Raw genomic sequence first — 12691 nt, 5'->3', positions numbered from 1 at the left:
TATGTATATATGTGTATATGTATGTATGTGTATACATATATGTATATGTATGTATGTATATACATATATGTATATGTATATATGTATATATATACACATATATAATAAATACTTTAGATTTTCCCTAGATTAGTTTAGACTTTAAAAAAAAACAACCCTAAAGTGGATTAACAGAAAGGACCCAATAGGGGACTAAACACATGCAAATTCAGGTACAGAGAACATGCAAAATGGATCTAGGAACAATATAGCATCATCAGTTAAGAAATTCAAACAACAAAAATGTCACTGACTTTCAGCACTATGATCAGTATATTCATATGATAAGGTAGAATACACTGGGTAGATGGAGCTCCTATTCTTCCTTATTCCACGCACTATAATACTTCTTTCAGGAAATCTTACATATACTGAGAAGATAATGAAATTTTCACCAGCTTCAAATACACTGAGAGTTCTTATAACCCCCTTTTGTGACTTCCAGTCTACTGATATAACACAGTTGCAGTGTTTAATAAAAGGATTTAAATCTATTGTTGATAGATTTAATATGAAATCTGCAATTAGTACAACAATTGCAGCAGACTAACTAGAGTGATCCCAACATTGTGGCCTAGATGTAAAAGGACCATGCTAATTTTTGTCCTTTTTGCCTTCCAGGACTGCCTTAGCTTTGGTTACCCCCTTGTAAATGGAGCCCCATCAAAGACTGTTTCAATCAAGCAGTAATAGAAATAAGAACTTCTCATTTCTTGGTCAATTTTGACTGTTCTTGTGTTTTCTATACTTTCTGCTCTCTGGATGCCTTGAAACAACTACATTTGAAACATGTTTGAAAGTCCGGCCACTTGTAATATGTTTTAAAAATCCAAGTTTTGCATTCAAAATTTGAGGTTCTCTGATCTATTTCCCATTTTCAGGATCTGGTTATCTTTTCACTTTTATTTAATATTTTGATGGCCCTTTCTCTTAGATTATGCAGAGAAAGTATGGGATATTTCTCATTCCACCAATATCATATGGGCAGATGAAAATTAAAAAAGGTAGCGCCAAAAATATAAAAAGACCAATTTCACAGAAGCAGGGATGGAAGAAAGAAATCTAATTGCTCCACTTTTAGCACACATGTTTTCCATAGATGGCTGGTTTATCTCCATAATTACAATTTCAGGCAATGTCCCTCTACTCCAACATGGTTACCCTACCCTATTTGTTGGTTACCCACTTCCTGAGCACTTCCTTTCTCAGCTCCGTCTTGGCCACATTAACATCACTATATATCACCAACCATACCACCGGTGGATACAGTAGGTTCAGAACAAGCATCAGTGAGACCTGGCAGGGTTATTTCTGTGAAGTATTTGGTGAGGAAAGGTCCAAATTCTAGCTAGAATGAGATTTCTGAAATTTATAGCTTTTTTGGAAGTCTATACTTTTTATTCATCAGATCGTTTCCACGAATCAAACATTAGCTAGCTAGATATCTCTGAATAGGCCAGAGCAGTAAGTGTAATGGCAGTTGTGAATTTGGAATTAAAGTTGAAGTTAAACTCTGGTTTGTGACTTCTCGTTAATCAGATAATATTTCTTGATATCCTAGAGGTAGATTTGGTTTAATATACAGTTTCCAGGGGGCTTATACTATGCAGGCATAATTCACATGCAGAATTCAACAACCAAAAATTCAGTAGAATTTGGTGAGTAATGATTGGGTTGGGTGGAACTGTGTATATGTGGAGTTTGTGTGTTTGTGTGTGTGTGTGCACGTGCGTGCGCACATGCACAGATGCTTGCATGTACCACTTCTGTTGAAGGAAAGAAAAGAGAAAAGTTAGTTGCCTGAGGAACTTGAGAAGGTTTTGTGTGAGGACCTGTGCCCAGAAAGCTGAGGAGAAATGTGGATTGTGACACTTGAATGAGAGTGGTAGTAGAGTGTCTGTTTGTAGCATTACAGGTGGCAGAAAGAAGTAACAAATGGGGCCTGGAGCGATAGTACAGCATGTAGGGTGCTTGCCTTGCACATAATCAGCTCAGAATCAATCCCTGGCACCCCATATAGGTTCTGGGCCCACCAGGAGTGATCTCTGAGTGCAAAGTGAGGATTAAGTCCTGAGCATCATGTTTTTCCCAAATTTGGGTGTGCCCCTCCCAAATTTGGGGAAAACATGCAAATGTTCATAAAATATATCAGCTTCTATTCTCTCCAGAATTGATGTGATATTGGATGCAAAATGGGCTGCATCTCATTTGTAGAATGAATCCTAAAATATTCAACTAAGTTTATAACATAGCACATAAGGAAGTTTTATGTGGAGACTAAATTATCCAATTCTTATTAGAGGACCTCTGCTATCTGTCCTAGTGACCATTTGATTTTGAGGGGTCAAGTTTGGGAAGACAGAGCTTGTGTTTTGATTTACTTCGTGTAAAAGCCAATTCATGGTTCTGTAATCCTAGTTTCCCCTTCTAATTTGTCCTCTTCACTGTTCTTCCCTCCTGCACTAAGTGTGCCCACCTTCTCTCTCTTCCTTCACTAAACATGGCTCTTTCCAGCCTCATGGCTTTTGCATTTGCTGTGTCATCTCTCAAGATCTTACTCCACGCTGTTGAGCAGGCTACTTCTTTCAGCTTTCTTATGCCTCAGCTCCTATACCACTTTTCTCAGATGCTGACATCTTATTTGGGCATCCCACCTACAGTGGTCTGGTCTCACACCAGCATCCACCATAGTTTAACCCTCTTTAATATCCTAAATGATAAGGAGTGTTCCAAATGGTCTTGAGCCCGAGACAGGAAACAGCCAAATGAGTTCTACTTTGTATGTGGGAGCCCTGGGTTGAACTCTGATACCAGGCAGTTTTGAGTACACTGCCCAGAGTGACCCAGGAGTATCATCCTAGGAAGATGGTCCTAGCCCCTGAGCACTGTCAGGTTTGCTACCCCTGCCCCTCACTGTGGTCCTGTTGGTTTGTGTCTTCCTGTTGATGGTCACCACATAGGGACCTCATCTGCCTTGTTCACTTGTTCTCCAGCACACTGTAGATGCTTGGTCAAGTGTGTGTTAGTGTGTAGGTGGCAGTGGGTATCAATTGCATCAAAGCTTGAATGCCCCTCCGCTTCTAAAATGCTGCTGAAAGCAAGTAGGACTGGGGGAGCGTTGGGATGAGGGTGGAGGCTGTTGCTGCTGTGGCTTCAGTCATAGCACCTCACTTTTCCTTTGTTTCTCTGGAGTCTTCAGATCTCAGAAGAGAACATCACTCAGGCGGGTATATCAAAGAGATGGATGTTGTGAAATGAAATTCCTATAATCCTCAGTTACATTGACCACCTACAGTCTGTCCCTTGAGACCCTCAATGCACACTTTCACCATGTGTTGTGCCTCTCTGGACACTTGTTCTTCATTGTTGTCTTGAAGTAGTGCTGAATGAGTTCGTCTGCCCCCTACAGATTAGGCCCTAACAAGCCATTATCAGTTTCTTCAAAGAGTGTGAAGGAACTTAGGTTTCTGACTCACTGGTTTATCACTATGGCACACCTTGCTGACAAAAACTCTCTCAGTTAGTTCTCAGTGGACCTGGGTTGGCAATTAGGTATCTGGTTAAAACATTGTAAAAGAATACGGTTTTCAGTTACCTAGTTTGCATTTATAAATAAAATGTTGCAATGCCTTCTAATGTATTACTCATACATTCTATACTAAGAGTAACCCATCCATTATTCTACTGGTAAGTCCTGGACTCGTAGGTTTCTGTACTCTTATGGTTTTCCAAGGCATATGTAGAATTAGAGCCGGTCAGAGAAGGCTGATGAGATTCATGTTCAACTTGTCTTCCTTACTTCTGACCTGCTGCTCTTCCCTGTTACCACACCTGAGCTGCGCCTTCTCTATTGTTTAGTAATCAGCAGTATTCGCTTCTCCTCTTCCCTCTTCAGCACTGCAGTGACAACTCCCACCCCTGCCAATCCGACATGAACATTGAAGGTGCCTGGAAAAGAGGCTACACGGGGAAGAATGTCGTGGTCACCATCCTGGACGATGGCATTGAGAGGACCCACCCGGATCTGATGCAGAACTATGTGAGTGCTTGCTGGGTTGGGATGGTCCTGGACCCTTGAGAGTCGGGGCTGTCTGCTGGGATGAGCAAATGCGGGGGCTGCTATTGAGAAGTACAGTTCACAGATACAAAAAACCCCCGAGTTCCCTTATACAATATGGAGTCCTCCGGGCATGGGCAGTTTGAGATAACACTTAAAATTTCCAGACGCCTTTGATATTCTAGCCTGTGAAAGACAGGTGACAAGGTAGCAGAAACCTCACAGCCAACAACTACCTCATTTCTCCACAGTTTAGCCCAGCAAACCAGGAACAGTGTGACCCAGTAACACTCGTCAAGATAACAAAGTATGCTTAAAACTCTTCTTATTCTCCCTCCCTCTCCTTTCCTCCCTGCCCTGCCCTCCCCCCCGCCCCCCCCCCAGAGAGTAGGAGGAAACAGTGTATGGGAAAGGGCTGGGACTTGGTTCCTTTCCCTGAAAGCTGATATCCAGTGCCCATCTCGGCCTTCCCCTAGGCACTGGGCTTGGTTTCCACCCCTAGAGCTTCATAGTTCTTTCACTGTGTTGCTTCAGGGCTCAGAAAATGCTCGGCCGCCTCTCCATCCTCGGCTGTCCAAGGGATTCCCTCCCATCAGCTTTCCCCCAAGTTGGGCTAAAGGCTATCAAACATTCTTGTCTCCCACTGTGCCATTCCCTTTCTGCTCCGCATTTGTGCTTCTGAGGATCTGACCATTGTCCCCAGTGTGTGCCCTTGTTAGCAAAGGGCCTGCAGGGTTTCCTCAGCTGCAAATATGAGTTTCTGCTTCCCGTCCGCCCAGGAGAAACTTCCCATGTCTGTGTCTCTCCTTGCCTCTGTCCTGTTTCGTTGGAAGCTCTTTTCCCAGCAACTCTAACCTCAGAGCCTCGTTTCTTTTGTAACTATCAGTTACAAAAACGCCAGTCACCTCTGTCCTGCTTTGGATTTTGCAGTTTGGGCTGAGTTTTTCAAAATGGTGTTTCATCTATGGCACTACCACCCCGAAGGTGCCTGATCCCAAAGTGGTGTTTCACATTGGTACCCACATGTTTTCCTCCAATGCTGGGTCTCATTCCCCTGACCCTGAGAGAGCCTCCAATGAGGCACCATGGGAAGGATGAGTAAAGAGAGGCTGCTGCAATCTCAGGGCTAGGATGCATGGAGACGTTACTGAGACTGCTAGAGAAAATCAACGATCAATGGGATGATGATGATGATGATGATGATGATGATGATGATGATGATGATGATGATGATGATGATGATGTTTTCCTCCAAAAATTGGGAGTCTTCTCTCTGCTTATGTGTCATGGATATGCTCTGAATCCTCAACAGTTCTAATTTAAGCGAAGTCTCCTTTCCCTTGCAGAACTCATGTTGAATGGTGTCTTTTCACAACATAAAATTTGAGACCTCAAAAGAGACCCAATCTAACGATACAGAGAAGATTAGCATGGCCCCTGCGCAAGGATGATACGCAAATTCGTGAAGCGTTCCATTATTTAAAAAAAAAAAAAAAAAGAGACCCAATCTATCACTTCATTTGGTAGGGTAGTAACTGAAGGCTAAGATTAGCATAAATAAAATAACAATGACTCCCTGTCTTCTGGCAGAGACATCTTACCATGTGTAAAGGTTATGCATAGGTTCTTCCTGCTTCCCACTACATAAAATGTATTTGATCAGTTACAAATAGCTTTATCCTAACTGGGATTAGATTTTTTTTTCTCTCTTTTTTTCATTAGTTCCCCTTTGAGAAAAAAAAAAATCTCCAGAATACTTCTGTGCAGTTAGTAGTACTAGCATTCTATACATTTGAAAATTCAAGAAAAATATGTTGCATGTGGTGTCAGATGATCTGGGTTTTAGTCTTAACTCCCTGAGGCTTCTTACTTCATACCTTTGGGCAAATTATTTAACCTGTCACAGACCTTCTTCCTCTCTTAAGTAAAGCTAGTGTGTCATACTGCTGCAGGTGGGGCAGGAAGGAAAGATAGGGAGCCACTAGGGATGTTGCCACCTTTAAATGTAATGTAGCTTTTGTTTGACTTACCCAAACATTTCACATGCTGTACTATCAATTATTTCAGAAATGAGAGCCTTTGATTAGAGCAAAAAAAAAAAAGGCATTTACTTTCACTAAAACTGAAGTCAAGAACTACCAAGTGATATAAATGCATGAATAGTCCAGTGCTTTTAAAAAAAGTAATTTAGAGATGTTTTGCAATCCTGTTAACAAGGAAACGAATAAGTCCAACTTTGATTTTAGTGATACTTTTGCCTCATTTGAAACCATGGCATGCAATAGAAACTATTATTTTTGTTAAGGTAAAATACTATTGGGTATTAGTAAAATGTATGAATTTTGAACTTGTATAGTAAAGAGAATATGTTAAGCTACACAGATATTTTCTACTAGAAATCCCAAAGTTCTTAATAGAACAAATAGACAATATGCTATTTTTCGGCTTACTTGCAATTATTTGTGAATGTTTTTTTCTTTCCCCTCTAAAATCTTTGAATCACAGTAAAACTTTGCATTCCTAATAAATGAGGTAAGGAATCAAGAGCATCTATAGAATATAAGTCATTTTGCTTCTAGATAATACAAAAGTACTTTTTTCAAAAGTTGGTAATTGAGGATGTCTTTGAAACAATTGGGTTAAGAGTCAGTTCAAGGTCTGAGAAAATAAGTTCTGGCCAACAGAATACTTCTTTGATCTGTGGAGAGTTAAAATCATAAGAAGCTATGACACTGATTATTACTAAGTGATGCATCCTTGCACCCCCTTGGATGTGTGATCTAAACTGATTACTCTCCTGCAGAAATGTTTCTTAAGAATAAGGGTGCCTTCAGGTTAATGACTAATTTCTGAATGCTTGTCTCCTTTATCCCACTCTTTCCTATGTGTTTGTAGGATGCTCTAGCAAGTTGTGATGTGAACGGAAATGACTTAGACCCAATGCCTCGTTATGATGCCAGCAACGAGAACAAGTAAGGCCCAAGAGAGGGGTGGCTGATGTGGGACTGGCCAGGGGATTGTTTTCTCCTGTCCTTTCTCTGGAAAGCATTTTCTTAGAAATCCTTGATCACAAATAATCCACAGTTTGCTCTCAAAAAAAGTATTTTTTGAAACTTCTAGATAATAACACGGGATGATCAATATAACAAGGATGGTTTCAGAGAAAACCCTAGGATGATGACTGAGCATTGCCATATCGTCAGGGTATTGGTGAAAGATATCTATTACCCCTTATGCATTATTTGATCTTTGACCTGTTGATTCAGGGGTAGAATGACAAAGTGAGAGGTAAAAGAAAGTAAGCCCTAACCGAGTTACTTTATTCTGCTAGATGTTGCAAATTTGATTGAATAGTTTGCTTAAGATCTCTTCCAAGGACTTCTTTGCTTTTTCTTTCCTCATCTCTACCCTGTAGTGTTTTGCATTAACGTACCTGAAATACTTATAATGTTTGGCACATACGGAACACATTATCATTTCTATCTCCACAGTCAAGAGTCATGGAGATACATTTAACCATATTCACATTTTCCAGTTAATATAGTCATTTTCATGACAGCAAATGAAAATGCACATGTACTTTATAACAGAATGTTCTAGCGTTTTTGAGAAAATAAATGGGAAAAGGTTTGTCTCGCTTACAATGAATGACCTGGATTCTTAAAAAGATAAGTAGATTTTTCTAACCTCTAGATCATATTAACTTTATCCTTTTCCTCTAACGGTCCTCCAGGATACTACTGTGACTAGATACTTTCATCTGAATTTTTATTTATAAGTTTTAGTTTGGGATCACAGAAGTCTCAGACTTATTAAGTGCCCTTTCTAATCTGTAATTTCCTTTAAAAAATTCTCATCTAGTATTATTTAGTTAAGTTTGTCAATAAGTTTAGATAAAGCCCTTTTGACTTAAGTAATTGTGACTGTACATAGGCTTTATGTTTTGTTTTCTTACCATCTCTAAAAAAATGTCCAAAATGTTACTGTTGGTAAATGCTTTCTAAAAATATTAAGTGCCAACTAAATATTACAGAGCAGACAAAGTAATAGAAGTGTTAATGTACAAATTGATGTAGATTCGTATTTCCAGAACATGCTAAACAAAAAGAAAAGTGACCTTGTTTTCTGCCGAATCTGATGACTGCTCTTTAGATCACTATGTTTGAAGTCGGAGTGAATTTCACAGGAAGGATTATGATTTGAGACATGTGAGCTAACGCTTTTAATCTGATTTGCAAACTAGCATGAAACTTGGGGAAACTTAAGCTTCAAAACTTCAAAAAGTCACCACCGATAAGTTATAATATATAGTCCATTCTACTGCAGTATGACACGCAATCCTAATCATAGCCACATTCTCAGGTCTGAAACCACAGAGCAATAAGAAAATGAAGTTGAGGGTTGATACTAGAAATTTTTTCAGTGGCTCACACAAACATGACAGAAACCTATTAAAAGGAGCCCTTTGTCTCCATGGTAAGTGGTTAAGAAATAGATAATAATGGGCTGGAGCGATAGCACAGCGGGTAGGGTGTTTGCCTTGCACAAGGCTGAACCGGAATGAATTCCCAGCATTCCATATGGTCCCCTGAGCACCACCAGGAGTAATTCCTGAGTGCATAAGCCAGGAGTAACCTCTGTGCATCTCTGGGTGTGACCCAAAAATCAAAAGAAAAGAAATAAGAAAGAAATTGATAATAAAAGGATTGGAGCGATAGCATGGTGGGTAGGGCGTTTGCCTTGCACACGGCCAGCCCAGGTTCGATTCCTCCGCCCCCTCGGAGAGCCCAGCAAACTGCTGAGAATATTCCGCCTGCATGGCAGAGCCTGGCAAGCTACCCATGTCGTATTTGAAATAAAAAAAACAGTAACAACAAGTCTCACAATGGAGACGTTACTGGTACCTGCTCGAGCAAATTGATGAACAATGGGATGACAGTGCTACGTACAGTACTACAGATAATAAAATAAAATAAAATTCTTTTTATCTTAAAAAAAAAGAGACCTGAGATTTGCTTAGGAAAAATGTGTGTGTGTATGTATGTATGTATGTTTGAATTACATCTGTCCTACTCAAAGTTGCTACTCTGTGTGCAAGAGAAAAATAATAAGAGAAAAATTGATGAAAGAAGAGGAAAATTAAGGAAGAGGATCACAGAATGATCTTGCTCATATGTGGGGTATAAAGAAATGTGCTAGGGGTGAGAACTGGTCTTTAGCAGGAAGCTCGCAGGGATGTCCCTGAGACAGGGATGCAGAGAAGCAGGCATTTTGGACGAGGGCTTGGTGCTGAATTGTGTTCTGCACAATATTCTAAGATGTGGTGTCCAGAAATAAAATTAAAATTTACAAAATCATTTTTGCTTGATTTTGGGTCACAACTGGCTGTGCTCAGGGTTTACTTCTGCCTCTGCCTCCAGGGATCTCTTCTGAAGGAGTTCAGGGGACCTAGAGGTACTAGGGATTGAATTTGGGTTGGATGCATACAAAGCAAATGCCTTTCAATCTGTACTGTTGCTCTAGCCCCAGATACTATATTTTATGTAAAGAATGAGGAGCAGAAAGTAGAGAGGAAAATGACAAAATAGGCTTAGAGGAAAGAGGGGGTCAATTGAGCAGGTTGGAAGGCCCCCAGGATGGCCTTCAGAGGCACAGCACTTTGCAAGTGATTGGGAGCCTAATGGAGAGTTATCTGGTACCAGGCGGGCAGACACAACATCACAACATGTATGTGGAGTTGTTCTAAGATAGTAGCTGTGGGATTTGCTTATTCCTTTATCACTCAGTTCTGCTTGATATACCTTCTACATTCACCTACAATTTCTTCTTCTTCTTTTATTTTATCTAATTTTTATTTTTTGGTTTAGAGGGCATACTCAGCAGTGCCCAGGGCTTACTCCTGGCTCTGCACTCAGGAATCAGTCAGGTGGTGCTTGGTGAACCATGGGGGTTGCCGGGGAATCAAACCCAGGTCACTGTACCCATTGCATGATAGTGGGTAGTGGATAGATAGCTCTGTCCCATCACATACTGTTTCTGACACAAAATTGTTCATTGAAAGAATGCAGATTTCACTCAACACTCAAATTATTCTATACCATATCAGTTGGAAGAAACGTATGTTTTTGATTCTCCAAGATTGTGGACTTGAATATATCCGTTAGTGAAATGTGTCCTCGCAACACCGGTACAGCATTGTGTAAGTGAAATAGGAGAGCTACAGGAAAGTCTTGACCAACAGACAACTACAGATAACTCCCGCGTCTCCTCATCCAGGTAGTTGACAGATAAGAGGGACTGCAGATAGGAGTGAAAAGCTGTCAGTCTCTTTCAGCTCTGTAGGAAACTCCATGCAGAGAGTTTTGACATGGAAACTCTCGGTATAGTGATTCCTCTCTAGGCTATGTCTGACCTGTGGCTTAACATTGCTAAACAGAGTTGTGTTAAGGCCATTCTTCATGTGTTGTGTTTAATGGGTTTTTATAGCTTACCTTTGAAGAGCTATCTTTTGTGAAGATTCCTTTTCAGAGTAGCAGCTGCCCAGGATCTTTTGTTCAAGAATCACCACAGTATAGCCCATTCCAGAAGATTTGATGTGAATTCTGAGCCATGCCTCTGGTTTTGATGAGTTTCTATCAGCACCGTCTAGTTCACTGAGTGTGGTGGGGTGGAAGGGGGTATTGTTCCTGGGGTGTGCTTAGGCAAATAGTCCTGACAGGGAAATTCAGTGTTTCCAGGGCAGCAACAAACACTTTGACTTAGCTTGATGAAAGCTAGCAGTTACCTGGGACATCTTGTGTTCTATGATGTCTTCTAAAGAGGACTGCCTGGTCTTTCTTTGGCCAACCTAGTGCCCACATTCAGACATACAGGTTAAAATATTTTCTCCACTCATCATGACTTAATTATTAGATATAACAGATGAATTTACCTTTACTTGTCAGTCTCTATAGAAAATTTCACTTGATCTGAGATAACTCAGCATCAGAAATCAGTATTCATTAGAAGAGTTCACTCTTGTCCGTGATTCTACTTGATTTGGGTTTTGGCCTAATTATTCTGAGCTTCAGTACTTTCTAATCATCTATAAAATGGGCATATAATACCTCTACAAAGTAGCAATAGAAGAAAGTAAAGGATCAAACATATTGCTGACTACATAATTGATGCCAGATCAGCGGTAGGGTGTTTGCCCTGTATGCAGCCAACCCAGGTTCGATTCCTCCATCTCTCTTGGAGAGCCTGGCAAGCTACCGAGAGTATCTAGCCTGCACAGCAGAGCCTGGCAAGCTACCCGTGGCATATTTGATATGCCAAAAACTAACAATAAGTCTCACAATGGAGATGTTACTGGTACCCACTTGAGCAAATCGATGAGCAACGGGATGACAGTGAACAGTGATTATTATTATTGTGTATTGTATTCCTATACCTAGTTCTTCATGATGATTTAAAAATTAAAATTTTCAGGGCTGGAGTGATAGCACAGTGTGTAGGGCATTTGCCTTGCATGTGGCCTACCCAGGTTTGATTCCCAGAATCCCATATGGTCCCCCAAGCACCACCAGGAGTAATTCCTGAGTGCAGAGCCTGGAATAACCCCTGTGCATCGCCAGGTGTGACCCCAAGAGAAAAAAATAATAATAATTAAAATTATATTAAAATAATATGCACATTAAATATTTTAAAGTTAAACTGCAAGTCTTGATTTAGTCTTGATTTATTTTCAAGGTTAAAGGTTTAGAAAGGTTTATGTGCTTTTCTTTAATTCCCTATTTTCTTAGTGGAGTATTAGTCCTAGAATTGTAATAGAGTAAATTGAAGGAATTTCTCATTTTTATCAGAAGGAAGTTGAGGCAGATGCTAGATGAGTACCTCTGCATTGTACAAAGTGACCAGTATGGGTCAAGAGCGTATTTGATATTATGTCACGCTTGGCTGCACTTGTTTCTTCACTCAGCTCAGATCCTACTTTATAAATGGCTGTGTGCTTTGTGCTTGGTAAGTGCAATGAGATATTGCACAGCCTACTGAAGAATGGGTTGTTGGGAGATGACTTAGTAAGAAGTTTGTAATGCCTGAAGGATTTTTAGTCCTAAGAAAGGATGTACCACCATAACTTCATTCAAGTCATTTCTCTTAGACTTACAAGATTCTATTGCTACTGCCAAAACTGTGGGGTAAACAAAATTGTTTCTAAAGTACAAGAAGTTACAAAAATCCCTTTCTTGTCATTTTCCCATGTTCCCAAAGGGTGATGTTTGGAACTGAGTAACTGTTGCAAAGGAAATAGCATTATCGGAGGAGACCAAATTGGTTCTTCCATTCAGCTTTGGCTGTATTCCTATTAGCTTGCTGAACAGAGAGGTCTACATTGTTCTAGGCTAAAAATAGACTCTAAATGAAACAGTCCCCTGGCATTTCATACCACTACTCCTATTTCTGATAAATGAATTATTGATGTTTGAGTTAGATCTTTCTTTCCTGAGTTGCTTCTTGTTAAATGCCTTAAAAGTCAAAGCAACATATTTCAAGAGAGATGCGACCACAGAATTATATTTTGAAAATGTGATATGTGGACTCCAAATCTAATTC

The 12691-nt window shown here is 40.1% G+C and overlaps 1 protein-coding gene and 1 pseudogene across 1 annotated transcript in view; both read left to right on the top strand.

Moving 5' to 3' along the window:
* Positions 1-12691, top strand: part of PCSK5 (proprotein convertase subtilisin/kexin type 5) — a 320193-nt gene that overhangs the window by 136935 nt on the left and 170567 nt on the right. The window contains exons 4-5 of the mRNA XM_055119708.1: positions 3935-4078; positions 6992-7068. Coding sequence (XP_054975683.1) covers positions 3935-4078; positions 6992-7068 — 221 coding nt within the window. The remainder of the gene's footprint in view (positions 1-3934; positions 4079-6991; positions 7069-12691) is intronic.
* On the top strand, positions 5479-5578 carry LOC129401368 (U6 spliceosomal RNA; annotated as a pseudogene).

The sequence above is a fragment of the Sorex araneus genome, chromosome 1, assembly GCF_027595985.1.
Source record: "Sorex araneus isolate mSorAra2 chromosome 1, mSorAra2.pri, whole genome shotgun sequence".
Classification (NCBI taxonomy): domain Eukaryota; kingdom Metazoa; phylum Chordata; class Mammalia; order Eulipotyphla; family Soricidae; genus Sorex; species Sorex araneus.
This window is presented reverse-complemented; position numbering and strand designations above follow the sequence as displayed.